Source organism: Schistocerca americana, chromosome 2 (genome assembly GCF_021461395.2).
Source record: "Schistocerca americana isolate TAMUIC-IGC-003095 chromosome 2, iqSchAmer2.1, whole genome shotgun sequence".
Classification (NCBI taxonomy): Eukaryota; Metazoa; Arthropoda; class Insecta; order Orthoptera; family Acrididae; genus Schistocerca; species Schistocerca americana.
Window position 1 is genome coordinate 825,668,481 of NC_060120.1, and position 17,515 is coordinate 825,685,995.

General features: G+C 37.7%; 1 protein-coding gene across 1 annotated transcript in view; it reads left to right on the forward strand.

Moving 5' to 3' along the window:
• Positions 1–17,515, forward strand: part of LOC124595444 (mediator of RNA polymerase II transcription subunit 12) — a 371,808-nt gene that overhangs the window by 213,914 nt on the left and 140,379 nt on the right. The window contains exons 28-30 of the mRNA XM_047134188.1: positions 555–647; positions 10,433–10,685; positions 11,343–11,539. Coding sequence (XP_046990144.1) covers positions 555–647; positions 10,433–10,685; positions 11,343–11,539 — 543 coding nt within the window. The remainder of the gene's footprint in view (positions 1–554; positions 648–10,432; positions 10,686–11,342; positions 11,540–17,515) is intronic.

Here is a 17,515-nt window from a genome sequence, read left to right on the forward strand (position 1 = left end):
AGAAAAAAAATGGGGACTACGTGGAAAAATAGCTTAAAGATCAACGTTTCCAATGGTGTAATTGTTTTTTCGAATAAAAAATTCCTTGTGTCTAAAAAAAATGTGGAACCTTATTTTTGAAACAACCCTTGTAGGTCATACCAAATGCTTATTTATGTATTGGGTATTGATTATAAATATATACATATGCTTTATGCGAAATTAACTAGGAACCAAAGAATAGAATAAGGAGACACCAAGGACAGTTGTATAGTATTAAATGCACTTCCAAAAAAAGTAGCATGAAGCAGAAACATACATTTAGGAAGCATTGATGTGAACATTTTGTAATCAAGATAGAAATATATTCTGTGGGTTGTGAAGATGCAATGAGCTTTAAAAAGTAATTAAAAATCTGAGGGTTAAGTTCATGGCTAAGTTATGTTAATATATGCAAGCATTCATTCATATTGTTAGGTACATCACCACAGCACGAAAAAAGTGCACAATAATAATGTTTCACCACATAAAGAAAAATTTTGTGGAAGATTCGTAATTGTTTTTGTGTCTTGCAGGCTCAAAGATTGTTGCACATGATCTGTTACCCGGAAACTGCATCTGCCAATGAAGACCTAGACCACCGGCAGATAATTACAAGGATTTTAGAGGTACTGTAATTTGACATTTTTCACTCTCTTACATGTAACAGTTTCTGAGCACAAATACTTTAGTAATGTGATGCCAGATTTATTACGTGTCTAACAGGAGAAAAGCAAGCTAATACTAGTATTTCTGGTTTTTTCTGTGAAGGCTGTCAGATACTTGAATTACTCTTGTAGTCTCTATATTTATATCAGTTAGTAGAGGCAGTATCTAATGGGAATAAATACATTGTTTCACAAACATTAAAAAGGTAAATGTGGTAACACAATATATTACATGGAGTAAAGAAACAGATCATCCCTAGGTACACCATAACAACACTAAATACACTTAAGAAGCAAGGCATATGTTCTAAATTTGTGTACGCTCAATAAAATCATGCCTGAGAAGATCACGAACAAAGAATTAAAAAACCTATATTTTCAGTGCAAAATCTTGTAGCAGCAGATGATGGTAAGGCTTTGCTAAAAGTTTTGTCATCATGTCTGCCAGTGTTTGGCCTGAATGTATATGCTCGACAGTGACATGCCAGACTGTTTTTTCTCAGAGTCATGTCTTGTGTTTATATGTTTAGTTTACCCCATGTAGCCACTATTCTGAGACAAATCATTGCTGCCTTGTTGTAACTTTATAGTTTGACAGGATCCTTCTTGGAATTTGGTAATACTTCCCTGTCTAAACTTTGAAGACTCAGAGCCTTCTGACGTATTGAGATGAGGGTCTTTATTCCACCCCCACCCCACATTTGTAGATAATGCTACTGCTGGCTGGTTCTTTCTCTGCCGGAAAATCACTGCTCCTTGAGATTAAAACAGATATCCAGATGTCAGCTTTCTGTCTTTGGCATCACCAGCCTAACGTGCATCACAGTAACCTATTATGTGGCAGTCCCCTGCTTTAGAAAACTTTTGACTGCCTGGCAGTATTTTATATGTGTATTATTGCAGAAACAGCTGACAATTTCTATCAATTAAGCTAGGTGTAGCCTTGTTCTTAATTAACAATGTAGGAAAAGACAAATTGCTATGAGGGTGGTTTGAAAAGTTCTCAGAACGAAATAGAAAAAAGTACTTACATCACAAACTTCTTTTATTTTTCAATGCAGTCTCCTTGTAGATTAATGCACTTGGTCCGGTGATGTACTAGTTCCTTGATCCCATCTCGAAAATGAGCTTCCCCCAGCCTGCAAAATAGTTGTCAACTCTGGCTATCAGTTCTTCGTTTGAAGTGAATCTTCATCCACCAAGAAAAATTTTCTATTTTGGGAAGAGATGGAAGTCTGATGGAGCCATATTAGGTGAATAAGGTGGGTGTGACAAAAATTCACATCTTAGTTCATGTAATTTTGCCATGACGACAGCACGTGTGCAGGCACACATTGTCTTGATGGAAGATGACTTTCTTCCTTGCTAAACCTGACCTTTTTTCATGTATCTTTTGTTGCAATTTGTCCAGAAGGCTAGCATAGTATTTTCCAGTAATTGTTTGCCCAGTGGGGAGATAATCTATAAACAGAATCCCCTTCACATCCCAGAACAATGATGCGATGACCTTTCCTGCCGAAGGAATTGTCTTTGCTTTCTTTGGTGGCAGAGAATCAGCATGTTTCCACTGATTTGACTGTTGTTTTGTCTCTGAGGTATAGTAGTGCACCCAAGTTTCATCTGTTTTCACAAACCGGTGCAAAAAATCTTGTTTGTTTCTCTTAAAATGGGCCAACCATTGTTCTGATATGCCCATTCTCATGCGTTATTGATCCAGCATCAAGAGTTGCGGCACCTTTCTTGCAGATAATTTTTTCATTTCTAATTCTTCAGTTAAAATGTGATGTACCCTTTGAGATGACATCTGGCAAGCGTGAGCAATTTCACACACTTTCATGACCATTTTGTGCACTTTTGCAGTGATTTCTGGAGTAGAGACACATCTTGGCCGACTTCTGCACAGATCATCGTCTAATCTCTTCCAACCAAATCTAAATTCATCTGTCCACTTGGCAATAGCTGGATATGAAGGAACAGAGTCCCCCAGTGTATTCTGGAAATCGGCATGAATGTCCTTTGCTTTCATACCTTTCTTTACGAAGTACTTAATCACTGCTCGAATCTTGATTTTTTTTCCATCATCTCAAATCACTTCGTGAGAACAACAACAGAGCCACATCACTACCACAGTTCTCTTCCAAGAGCACACACACACACACACACACACACAAGCAAGCAAGCATACCTCACGCATTCATGACTACCAACTCCAGCATGTTGAACCAGAGTGCAACTATCATGTGGGATGCAAGCAACAATCTGGAGAGGGCAGGGAAGAGGAAGGGATAATAGTGTATGCATGGGGAGAGAGACAAACCTGTCTGGTGGAGTGTGCAGGGACTAGACTACTAACAGGTGCAGCATCAAGAGGTTGTGGGGCAGGGAGGTGGGGAAAAAAGGAGCAAAACAGGAGAGGATAGCCAGGCAGATGTGTTGATGAAGGGCTGCTAATGAACAGGGTGCAAGATGAGAATGGGGAGGAGATGATAGGACAGAGGGGGTGGAAACTTTTGGGTGGAGGGGGTGGAGGCAGATGTTACCATAGGTTGAGGCCCGGATAATTATGGCTCAGAAGAGCTGGTGGTGGAGGGAAGGATCCAGATACCTCAGACAGTGAAGCAGCCATTGGTATCAAGTGTGTTATGTTCAGGTGCATGTTGTGCCACAGGGTGGTCTACTCTGCTCTTGGCCACAGTTTGGCAGTGGCTGTCCATTCTGGTGGATGGCTGGTTGGTAGTTATACCAATATAAAGAGCTGTACAATGATTGCAGCCGAGCTGATAAATGACATGGCTGCTTTCACAAGTGGCCCAGCCCATGGTGGGGTAGGCCAGGTTAAGGGGGTTGGGTGATTGGATTGGGCAGGGTTTGCACCTGTGACTTTCACAGGGATATGGTCCTTGTGGCAAGGTTTTGGGATTGGGAGGGACTTGGGCATGGACTAGGATGTTGTGGAAGCTGCATTGGGGATGGAACATCACTTTAGGAGGGGTGGGAAGTATCTTGGCTAGGACGTCCCTCATTTCACAGCATGATGAAAGGTAATCAAAGCCCTGAAAAAGGATGTGATTCAGTTGTTCCAATCTGAGGTGGCACTGGGTAATGAAGGAGACACTCCTTTGTGGCTGTTTCTTGGGGGTGGTGGAAGGATTGGGGGTGTTAAGGGAAATGGCACAAGAGATCTGTTTGTGGACTAGGTCTGGGAGATAGTGCCTGTCTATGAAGGTCTTTGTGAGACCCTCAGTGTTCTAAGCAAGGGAGTTTTTGTGACTGCAGATGTGCTGTCCCCAGGTGGCTAGACTGTATAGAAGGGATTTTTTGGTGTGAAAGGGATGAGAGTTGTCAAAATGCAGGTACTGTTGGTGGTCGGTGGTCGATGGGTTTCATTTGGACACAGGTGCAGAAGGAGCCATCAGAGAGGAGGAGGTCAACATCTAGGAAGATGGTACACTGGGTTGAGGAGGACCAAGTGAAGTAGATGACAGAGAAGGTGTTGAGGTTGTGAAGGGAAAAAGATAGGGTGTCTTGACCATGAGTCCAGACCATGAAGATATCATCAGTGAGCCTGAACCAGACTAGGGGTTTGGCGTTTTGGGAGGCTAGGAAGGTGTTCTCTAGATGGCCCATAAAAATGTTGGTGTAGGAGGGTACCCATGGGTGTGCTGCAGATTTGTCTATACACCTTCCCTTCAAATGTGAAGTAGTTGTGGGCTAGGATAAAGTTAGTGAGGTGTGTGAGAAATGAGGTAGTGGGTTTGGAGTCTGAAGGATGTTGGAAAAGGTAGTGTTCAATAGCAGTAAGACTATGGGTATGAGGGATGTTGGTGTATAGGGAGGTGGCATCAACAGTGACAATTAGGGATCCAGTTCCACAATTTCAATTCCTTCTTCTATCAAGAAAGTTATTTGCAGACCACAAAGAGGAACCTCTAACTTCACTGATGAAATAAACTGAAATGCTGATAGAAGAATCCTAAAAACTGATTATTCCATAAAACTGTCCACTCGACACTTGTTTGTAATTAAGTATGCATCAGATTTTCTGTTGCTTCATGATAGGGTACGGTCTTCATAGCTTCTTGCTCTTGTTCTGTTTTTGAACTTGTATCATGAGTGTGGCACTTGGTCATTGTCCAGTGACATAGATGTCAGATTACACATTTTCATATTGAATCTGCTGAGAATTTTGTATCACATAGTGTATCCGCTCTACCCACAAACAACCTTATTCACTGTTCCTACAAATCCAGATGCCTATACAGTTATCAGCTTCACTAAGATCTTTCAGCTTGAATTATTCTCTTAACTTGTTTTTTAAAACGTCTCTCTCATGTATTGTTAGTGAAAATTAGCATATCATCAGCATACACAGCAACTATTAAAATCTCTGAATCCTGAGTTTTGTAATAAACACAAGGGTCAGCTGCTGTAGTTTAGATTCAACAGTGTACTGTCTAATTTCAAGTTCCAGCAGCAGTCACCTTTCTTCAACCCATACACTGCCTCCTGTAGTCTTTTAATACCAGTATATTGTACTGTCTTCATAACTGGATCTATTTGTGGAGCGTTCAGATAAATCTCTTCGTGTAAGTTGTCTTGTAAGATGGCTATGACAACAAATATGTGACCAATGTGAAGGTCATCTTTAGCAGCCATATCAAATAAGTACCTTAATGAGCTGTACCTTATAACTGATGCGTATGTTTCGCATATTCTAGATCTTGCTTCAGAGCATGACATTTTATTACTAGCAGTACTTTATAATGTACAGTGTGACCTATCAGATTTTTCCTTGGTTTTATAAAGCAGTTTTGCAATTTTTGGTTTGTTATTTGAAAATAAAATGGCAGATTCCCATGTGTCGTTCTGTTTGTGAGATTGTAACTCTTCATATATTGCCTTCAGCCAGTTTCAGCTTTGTCCAACGTCATTACTTTATCCAATGGCAAAGGATTGGAGTCAATTGACTGTTTAGACTGAAAAGTAATTAAGTCATGCCACTTCTTTAGCACTGGAATTTATGTTGATTTTCATAATGGCTCACATTTATGTCGTTGCCCATTATCATTAGTTGTTTTGTATGGACTTGATTCCTCACTGCATCTAATATTCATTAAATTACTACCTTATGTGATAGTCTTAGTTTTGTGTTCTATTTCTTTTAGTTCACATGTTGTTTCATTCTGTTTGTGTTCTGTGAATTTGCTTGGTTCCTGTGGCTCGGCTTCTTCTTTATACTATTTAGAAGTTCCTTCGTCAAAAGTAATTTCCCTGATTTTTATGGTTGTTTGGTGATTAGGTTCAAAAAGCCTATATGCTTTTTATTCTTCACAGTATCCTACCAAGAAACACTCAGTACATTTTTTTGTCTCATTTTGGACAGTTGGCTGAGAGAATTTGAACATAGGTCTCCAGTTCCAAATATTTTGAGGTGTTGGACATCCAGCTTCTTGTTTCTCGCTTCTTGTTGAGTTTTGCTTTATAGTTTCTTAGTTGACGACCTGGTACTTAGACAGACTGCAGTGAAGACTGCTTCTGCCCTGAATTTATTTAGCAAATTTGCTTTAAAGAGCAAGCAACTTCCTTTTCCTACTGTTGTATGGATGTGGTGCTCATCTACTTCATTTTGTTCTGGCGTACATAGCATTGTAGTCTATTGTTGGACCCCTTCTTGTCTGTAAACAATTATCAGATTTCTCTCAGTGCATAGAGTGCAGATCCTTTTTCCAATTTGACTTTCAACTAGATTTTTAAAATCTCTAATCAGCTGTGGCACTTGATTTTTATTTTTGTGAATATATACAAATACTTTCCTGGAGTAGTCATCAATGAAATTAACATAGTACAGGGTGCTAATTAAAAGTAGCCTCCACCCCCAAATGCAATATTTCAGCTTCTGAAGTGGAGTAAACAGCTACAACAACGGACAGTTTTATGGAATAATCAATTGTTAGCATTCTTATGTCAGCATTTCATTTTATTTCATCAGTGAAGTTAGAGGTTCCTCTTTGCAGTCTGCGAAATGACTTTATCAATAGAAGAAAGAATTGAAATTGTGGAAATGTTCGATTAAGGAAACTCGGAAATTTTCAGGGTCAAGAATCCAGATAGAGGGCTAAAAGCAAAGAGAGCAATACAGAGTCTCTATAAAAATTGGTGTACTTGTAGATCTGTGCAAAATGTAAAATGACAAAGAATTCCTTCACTTCACACACCAGAAGTTATTGCAGACATTCGCCAAAGAATTATTCAGCGCCAAAGAAGTCCATACATAAATTGGTCCAACAGGCCAGCAGATATTGAAAAAGTCTTAATTTGAAGCCCTACTGTGCAATGGTTGTACAGCAATTACAGAAATATGACAGTCAGAAACATGTAGATTACTGAACATAGTGTTTGAATAACATCAATGATGGTATATGAAAGACAGTACTGATTCTTCTAGTGAGGTGGGGCAATGTGTCACACAGCTAAGGTAGCCTTGGAATGAGTCCATGATGTCTCACTGTCAGCAAACATTTATGACACCACATTCCTCAAATCTAATGTGATTTTTTCCTGTGGCGACACATGAAGAGCAAGTTCTACGAAACTGATCCACGCACAATGCAGGAACTGAAAGTGAGCATCAGCTATGAAGTTGCCACCATTGATATCCAAACTTTATGCCAGATGTATCTGAATATGCTTAGACATACACAGCTGTGTATTGATGTTGCCGGAAGCCACTTTCAACATCTTCTATAAATGCATTTTTCACTGTATTTTTCATTGCAAATAGATGGTAAGCACATTTCAACTCCTCGTTTCTGTAATTTCCCTGCATTTCCTTTACTTGTACTACAGCCTACTTTCATCTGCATCACCTGTTATTTGGCTTCTCCAATTGACCTAGTTCGCATCAGGCCACACAAATCTTTGTGTACCAGCTCAAGTATTTTTGTGACCCTAGAGCTGGATCTTGAAAAGGGAGGTATTGTTCATGTGGTCCCTGTGCAAATTATTCTTATATGAGATCTCACTAGCTAGACCTTTGCGTAGTGCATGCATAGTTTCAGAATGCAAATGACTGAATCTTTTATGCAGCAGAATCTTTTATGCAGCAAGTCTGCACTATTTCATTGCAATATGAATTCTGCTTCAAAATTCTGCTCTGTGGTTGGTCTAGGAGTACATTCCGTTTGTTGATGATTTTCACTTATGGACCGTCTGACAGCAACTGAATAGAACACATTTTAGTGCCATACGCGTTTCGCCTTTATTTTCTGCAAGGCATCATCAGTGGCAGGTTGCGTAGACAGTTTCTTACATATTACGCTCCTGTTGCATTTTTGGTCTTGTTCGTCTTCCAATGAGCGCCAATTTGCTGTTTTTTCTGCATTCCACAGCACTATGCACTGAACGCTTTTTTTAATGCAATGCAATTGTTGGAGGCAAGTTAATTTAAACAGTATCTTCTTATATGTAAGTGTTATTTATGTTACAAGAAAGCCCTACACCATTGCACACTTTTTCATATATGAATGCTGTAGGATTGTGAGCTTAAGAGTTTACTGCATTTTCTCATGTCAGTGCAACTCTTAAATAATTGTCATCACAAGTGCAGCTTGACTGAACATTGTGTTTACATTTATATGTACTGAAATCAATTTCAGCATTCTGTCAACTTACCTCATAGCAAAAAACCTGTAGTAAATAAAGAGAAGGAAGTGACAATGCATTTGGCTGCTTAACTGTAATCTAAATATGTCACTCCATTACACATCCATTACCTCTCATCTATAGAAATACTAATAATTTTTGAGAATATTTGTGGGCAGATGTATGTCTTGTAGCATGTAGATCATATCTCTGAGAAAGTCAGTGCAAACATGTATTCATTAAAATTGGTATTAGCCTACCAAAACCAGAATACATTATGGCATGTATATTTTGGACTGATAAATCTGCATCTGCAGAACTGTATTGAGATTCGCGGTGTGACGCTAGTAATTTACATAGACAGGCTTTCTCGACTACAAAAAAAAGGCAATAGAAGACACAAATAACTGTACAGCAGCCACAATGAACCAAAATTTATTCTTCTTCCACATTCAAGTGAACAACAGTTGAGAACATAGCCACAAGTGTAGAAACAATCCAGGTACTGATATAATCAGTTACTGACAATATGTAAGAAAACAATGTCACAGCAAGTGCTGGCTGCACTGTGCTTATAAGGAGGAGGCATCCAGTAGACAGTGTGGCTGATGCTGTGCCCTGTGCACAAGTCATGTGGTCCACCACAGGCGGCCTCTGATGGCCAGCTCACGCAGATGCTGTTGGCAGATTATTCAGAGTGCAGTGCGCCAGCAGTGTCGTGCATTGGTGCACATCCAAGTATTATGAAAAGTGTTGCAGCACGTGGTATCTAAAGTAAACAAAAATACAGCCTTTTAGATATATTTTGAGGCAATATAGAATACTTACTATCTACTCTATGTACACTCTACAGGCAACCATGTTTGTAAAACTAAATCCAGAACATGCAATGAACAGTGATATACATAACCACAACATACGTGGAAGGAATTCACAGAATTGTAAAGAATAAAAAGGCTGCAGACATACAATACCAACTTTTTTTCTTTTTAGCTAATTTAAATACCTTAAAAATAAATTAAAGCACTTATGATAGAGAAAAGCTTATATTCAACAGAAGATTTCAAATTGTCATGTCTCATTCTAAATTTTTTACTGAGTAAAGCCATTATACTTTTTAAACTCTTTTTTTTTTACTGGAAAGAGAAGTACAATTAGTACAATCTTGTATCCTGTCACATACGTAAAGTAAAGTTATGACATTGTCAACAACTGACTGTTCTACAGACAAAAAGTAGAGAAATAAAATTTTAGTAGAAACAAACTGTAAAGTAAAGCGTAAAGTTTATTATATGATGTCCAAATTCACCACTATCTAATGAATACAGCATGTGTGCATTTCATAAATATCATTAGTTGTAGAGGATCTCAGATTGTAACTAGTAAATTAAATAAATTCCATCAACAATTTGAGAAGGGTATCCATTTGCTGATATAACAATGAAAAGAATTAATATTTGACAAAATAATTATTTTGTCAAATGCCGCTGCTTGGTGAGTAGAATTTTTACCTGTTCAATTAAACCATTTGCTTGCATGTCACATATTCCACATTTTTCAGAACAAAGCAGTATAACCACACTGCAAACATATTGTTTGAAAATTTGAGGATACGCCCCTGAATTTAAGCAGGAAAAAACTAAGGGATTACCTGACTTGTCGTCGTTATTTTCAAGTAGCATGTTCTTAATCATACTGCTTTATTAAGAGAGCTTATTTCATTTTCAGGTTTCAGTCTACGTTCCTAAGCAACAGATAATATTACAGGCTTATGTATTGGGACATGTACCATATTTTGGATTGCAGAAAAGAAAAAAAAAAAATGCACTTTAAATCTTCAAGTGAGAGATTTAACACACATGTGCGCGCGCGCGCGCGCGCGCACACACACACACACACACACACACACACACACACACACACACACACACACACACACGTAGAGCTACAGTTTCAAAATAACCATCAACTAAAAATTTGATTGTTCAAAAACACACCCTTACACATTGTTGTATAAAAAGATTTCTCTCACATTTGACATTAGTCATTTTTTACACTAAAAAATTATTGTAAATTGCCACTCATGGTAGTTGTTGCCTGTACAGAATCTGGACCTATGGACACTCCGCATGTCATGGTTGGATCTGCAGTTGATGTTCAAACAGTTTCCCAGCAACTCACCAGAATTGAACCATTGGTTGGATACGGTTGCTAAAGCTGTCATAGATGTTTTCCAGTTGACTGAAGATAAACAGCGGCCACCAACTGTACCTCAGCGCTCAGGATCAATATGGTTGGTTGCACCACTTGTTGCTCGGCTACCCAGTGCTGTACAGGGCCGTGTGCTTAAAGTCGCAGGTAAAAATTCAAATACTAGTTATTTTTAGTCACATTACATTAACCCTTTTAGTGCCAAATACGATCTGATCGTGATCCAGATTTTCGGCGAAAAATGCCAGTAACGATCTGATCGTGATGCCTTTCTCATTCATTTTTTCCGCGCTTGAAGGCAAAGTTGTTAGTATTTCCTAGCGAATGAGAAAGGCATCACGATCAGATCGTTACTGGCATTTTTCGCCGAAAATCTGGATCACGATCAGATCGTATTTGGCACTAAAAGGGTTAAGATGAAATAATACAAATAGAAGGAATACGCAAAAGGAAATAACAAATAATGACACATTGATGAGAAAACAGACTTGACCTGTCATATAATTGAGGTAACTCTTAACTTAGTGAAAATTCAAAGCTCATGATTTTATCAATGGATCAATGTTGTGTGTTTTTAATATAATTCAACTTTAATGCTTGCCTCATCTTGTTATCTGTTGAGAAAATAAGCTACAGAATTTGTTTCCTATTATTTCCCTCTACTGTGTTAACATGCTTGTGCCTGCATGTACACACACACACACACACACACACACACACACACACACACACACACACAGTAGTTTGCTATACTATTGACAGGTCTTTTCAGGCATTAATGTCACTGATTTTCTAAAAATTAAGGGCAAGTATTGGAAAGTGGCAGCTGGTCAAAAAACCGCAGTGAAAAAGAGCGTAGCAGTGGAAGCACTACTCGAAGTTCTTCTCTTCTCAGCCATCAGCCCTTCCTTTCACTAGTTCTCACATGCCTTAAAGGACAAGATGATCAGCGGGAGGGTCTGCTGACATCTCTTCATTCACAGCTTTCACAGACAAAAGAAGTAAGTTCAGCAGATTTGCTTTGTTCTTTATACCATCAAACTAATTTGATTTTCTTGCATGTAAATGTCTCTTGGGACTGAAATGCAATGCAAATATAAAAGTTACAGAACCAGTTTCAAACCTCAAAATATCATACTGGGCTCTTGAGAAACTGTAAATGTTTTGGTTGCCTTTCCTTTTCTGTGCGTGTTATTCCATCCAGGAATTTCCATTGTTATTTTAAATGTTTCTATTGCTCTAGGTACAGCAAAAACAAGGTACAAAAGTATTGTTTCATATATAAAAAGCACATAGAACACAGTTTCTTTAGTCCCTGTTAATCATAAGAAACAGAGCCTCATGTGAGTGTGTGTCTATCCCCATTTGTATGTATTAATTCCAACATGTAATTTCTATTACCATAACCTGTTAAAGAGGGCATTGCTCAAGTCACAGCTGACACTGATGGCACACTGGCGACCATTCATGAAAACTGTCTGTACCTCTATGCAGTTTCATCAGTATTATGGTGACTCGTTAATTTGCAGGCAGGTGCAATTAAAAGACACTTACACAAAGCTTTTGGCCACAGCCTTCACCACATTAATGGTGTGTGTCTTTCTTTTACTGATGAAGGCTGTGGCCGAAAGCTTTATATAAATGTCTTACATAAAGCTTTCGTCCACAGCCTTCATCGGTAAAAGAAATACACACACCGCTCATACACACGAGTGGTGTGTGTCTTTCTTTTACTGTGAATACTGTGGCCGAAAACTTTATGTTAGTGTCTTTTAATTGTGCATGCCTGAAACTTAACGTCTCTTCTTTACAGTAAGTATCAATCTGTCTTTTCCTGCACTGTTATTTATTTATTTGCACGTCAAGTTCCATAGGACCAAATTGAGGAGCAAATCTCCAAGGTCATGGAACGTTTCAGTACATGAAATTACAACATAAAAGTAATAACAGATAAAAATAAATGTTTATGAACCCTAAAGAAATCAGTCCATAAGTTTAACTAAACACGGTCAACAATACAACAAGAATAAGCTTAATTTTTCAAGGAACTCCTCGACAGAATAGAACGAGTGACCCATGAGGAAACTCTTCAGTTTCGATTTGAAAGTGCATGGATTACTTCTAAGATTTTTAAATTCGAGTAGTAACTTATTGAAAATGGATGCAACAGTATACTGCACACCTTTCTGCACAAGAGTTGCGGAAGTCCGATCCAAATGCAGGTTTGATTTTTACTGAGTATTAACTGAGTGAAAGCTGCTTATTCTTGGGAATAAGCTAATATTGTTAACAGGAAATGACAGTAAGGAATATATATATTTAGAGGCCAATGTAAAAATACCCAGACTCGTGAACAGGGGTTGGCAAGAGGTTCGTGAACTTACACCACTTATTACCCGAACTGCGCATTTCTGAGCCTAAAATATCCTTTTAGAATGGGAAGAGTTACCCCAAAATCTAATACCATATGACATAAGCGAATGAAAATAAGCAAAATAGACTAATTTTTGTGTCGAACGATAACTCACTTGAGATACCATTCGAATAGTAAAAATGTATGTGTCTGCTCATGTAACAATATGTTATTTATAATTACTTACTAGCACACAGATATATACAGTGATGACACACCTTCCATAATAAGTACAATGGTCACACAAATACACTGCGTGATATACTCGAACTATGTGTGAACTGTTGCCATTGAATAAACACCTGCAAGCAACCTGCTAGTAGCTGTGTTGTTACTGTATCTTTAGCTAGCTTCCAGGTATTTAATAATTATAGGCAGGATAGTGAAAGGAAATATAATTTAAAGAAGACAGAGTAGTAAAAGATGAAGACACCGTTATATGGAAACAAAAATGGGGGATAATGTAACAGGCAATTGGGGCCTTGTAGATATCACTCTACAAAGTTCATACAAGGCATGAACCCTGTGAGGTCTGTACCGTATATTACACACTTTTTTTTCCATGTATATTTTATACAACACTTTCTTTACCAGTTGGTGGGTCCATTAGAAATATCATTTTAGTGTTTGGAATATGCATTCATTATCATACAGAGACTTTCATATTTGGTGGAAGAACTTGCTAGTCTCTTTCTTCACATTAGAATTAGGATGGTAAGCTTTGACTAGAACCTTATCATTGACCTGGAATTTAAGCACTGTAACATTTTGATTAAGTTCTCATGCATATTACTTTCATCTTGAATTCTACTGTATGACCAATTAAATAATTTTAATAAGGGTTCCGTAATGAATTTTGTGTTTACTACCTTGACTGGTGATAGTCTTGTAGATAAATTATGCAGTTCATTTAAAATAACCTGAAATTTCAGCATCATCTGACCCCAGGTAGTATATGCCTAGTAAAACAGTGTATAACAAAATCTTCCAATCCGTATCGCTACCCCCTCTGAGAGATTTTTTTTTGGCAGTGATGCTTATGAGGGTTTACTGAAAAGTAATTCCTCTGAATTTTTAATATGAAAACTCTGGAAGATTTTTAAGTAAAACAAGCTTTATTAACATTCTACAACTTTATTCTTCAAGTCTACTTATTTATTTCTCAACATAGTCATCCTGGCAATGAACACATTTCTCTCAATGGGAAACGAGTTCGTTGATACCTCACCTCTGCATACAATGCTTCATCACTATCAAAATGATGTCTTCAGAGGTCTTCTTTAAGCTTTGTAAATGATGAAAATTGGGTCAGTCCAGTTCTAGGAGGATGATCGATGACAGTGAACTCAAGACATTGGATCGTTGCAGATGTTAAAGTGCTCATGTGTGGTCTGGCATTGCCATACTGAAGGAGAGAGTGTTCCATGTGTGGATGAACTCTTCAAACTCATGCTTTAAGTTTTCTGAAGGTCTCACAGTACACTGACATAGTTTACACACCACCATGTTACACACTACAGTTCAGAGTCCTCCCTGTGGCAAAGGCTTGCAACTTCCATCAGCAAAGCAGGAAAGTTGACTGAATAATATGCACAATGTGTAATACATCACCCAGTCTTCAGAACGGAATACAAATATCGGAGGCATCACTTTTCAGCGCGCACTTGTAAAAACAGTGATATGTCTTATACTTTCCCGTGCTAAAAATTCTGTGAAACTATTACTTATAATTTATATTCCATTAACAGTGAGCATCTACTGGGCTCACCTACATACACAGAATACCCCCCTTAAACAATTAACTATAGTGGCCATGTTTGTCAGTTTTATGGGATATAGTTGAACATATTTTGACAAACATTCCGCTGCAAAAAATATAAACAGTATCCCATATCTACCTTTAGATAAAGATCCTAATAACTCCACCACTTTTGAATCATTTAAAACTTTTAATATTACTGGACACGTTTTATAAAGTCACTTAACTATTGTCTTCCTTAACCTTTTGATATCATTTACATGTTCTAAAAACTCTCCGTACTTCTCTACTTTATTTTATCATACATGTAATACAGTTTCATGTAGCAAAATATCCATGCCCCATATTTAAAAACCAAATTAAATCTTCTATCACTATTTGAGGAATAAACAACATCCAGTGGCACAAGGTTCTTGTTTACTCTTCAAAACAAAGTATCTTCACATAATGTGTCAGTTATGTGTCTCTTTTGATGTTCCTTGTTCATAAGACCTGATAGTATCCCCAAAATAATTGTCCATTTCTAATCCTTCTTTAATATTTGTCACTAGTAATCTTACTTCTTATTAATGTAACTAATGGGCAAAAAGTTGACTCTAATATTACTCCAGGATCTTCTATTTTGCTTCCCTTATTCATGCCTATAGGTATTACAGAAAGAGTGTTGGGCATTATATTAGGTGAACTTCTAATATAATTTATCTCTACGTAAAATTCTTGTAGAGATATAACCCATTGCATTATCCTACATTCTAGTAGCCTACTCTTCATCAACAATGCAATGCTTGGTAATCTGTATATATTATTTTGTTTGAATCCCAGGTTAGTGTTTGGATCTTGTGTGAACTCCAAACAATAGATAATAATTCCTCTTCAGAAGCTGTATGATTTATTTAATGTTTAGTAAGGCTTCCACTGGCAAAGGCTATATTTCTATATTCTCCCTTTCAGTTCACAACCTAATCCATGTTCTGATGCATCTGTGCCAAATTTAAAGGCTTGATGGATCCTAGGGTGACTTAAATCTTGGCATCTAACAGTGCTTGCTTGATATTATTTAACGCTTCAGCATCCCACATTCACTTAGAGTGTTGTTTCAGTAGACAAAGTAGGCATAGATTGTTCATTGCCCGTACACTTAAAAATGTCTGTAGAAACCAGACAAAGCCAGAAATGCACATAATTGTTTTACATTTCATGGTTCAGAACATTCTTTTATTGCTTGAATTCTATCCTGATTGGTTGGGATCCCATTTGTATCCCCTATGTGATCCAGAAATTTTAATTCCTGCCTTCTAAAATGAGACTTAGACAGTGTTATTGTTATTTATTTTTTCTGTAATCTTTTTAAAGTTATAATAAATAATGCTTGACGATCCTTTCAGGTCTTAGAAACTAGCAGCAAATCATCTGTGTACATAATTAGTTCTTGTAATAATTCTCCACCCAGTTACTTGTCCAAAGCCTGGATAAAAAGAGCTACAGATATGTTCAGCCCAAAAGGAAGTACTTGAAGCCCATCTTCAAATTCCTATAATAATTATTCTATACTGACAGGCCTATCCCATTCCATTTCAATGTGTTTATTTGAAGTTTACACATCTAACAATAACAAAACACCTCCGCAGGTTTTTTATCACCAGCAAAGGATTATTGCACACACTTAAGAGGTCATCATACACTCAGTATTTATTGTGCAGTAATCAGTAGTGCACAATAATATTGACTATCTGAGAGCAGTATTGATATTTTGCACAATATATTGAAGGAGAATCATAAAAGAAGGTTATATAATGGAAGAAGCCTGGAGACACTGGAAGGTTTCAGATAGATTGTATAATGGTAAGACAGAGATTCAGGAACCAGGTTTTAAATTGTAAGACATTTCCAGGGGCAGATGTTGACTCTGACCACAATCTTTTGGTTATGAACTGTAGATTAAAACTGAAGAAACTGCAAAAAGGTGGGAATTTGAGGAGATGGGACCTGGATAAACTGAAAGAACCAGAGGTTGTAGCGAATTTTAGGGAGCGCATTATGGAATGATTGACAAGAATGGGGGAAATAAATGCAGAAGAAGAATGGGTAGCTTTGGGAGATGAAGTGGTGAAAGCAGCAGAGGATCACATAGATAAAAAGATGAGGGCTAATAGAAATCCTTGGGTAACAAAAGAGATATTGAATTTAATTGATGAAAGGAGAAAATATAAAAATGCAGTAAATGAAGCAGACAAAAAGGAATACAAACATCTCAAAAATGAGATTGACAGGAAGTGCAAAATGGCTAAGCAGGGATGGCTAGAGGACAAATGTAAAGATGTAGAGGCACATATCACTAGGGGTAAGATAGATACTGCCTACAGGGAAATTAAAGAGACCTTTGGAGAAAAGAGAACCACTTGCATGAATATCAAGAGCTCAGATGGAAACCCAGTTCTAAGCAAAGAAGGGAAAGCAGAAAGGTGGAAGGAGTATATAGAGGATATAATAACTCCAATCCCAAAGAAAGCAGGTGTAGACAGATGTGAAAATATCCGAACTATCAGTTTAATAAGCCATGGCTGCAAAATACTAACACAAACTCATTACAGACGAATGGAAAAACTGGTAGAAGCTGACCTCGAGGAAGAGCAGTTTGGATTCCATAGAAATGTGGGAACACGTGAGGCAATATTGACCCTATGACTTATCTTAGAAAATAGATCAAGGAAAGACAAACCTATGTTTCTAGCATTTGTAGACTTAGAGAAAGCTTTTGACAATGTTGACTGGAATACTCTCTTTGTAATTCTGAAGGTGGCAGGG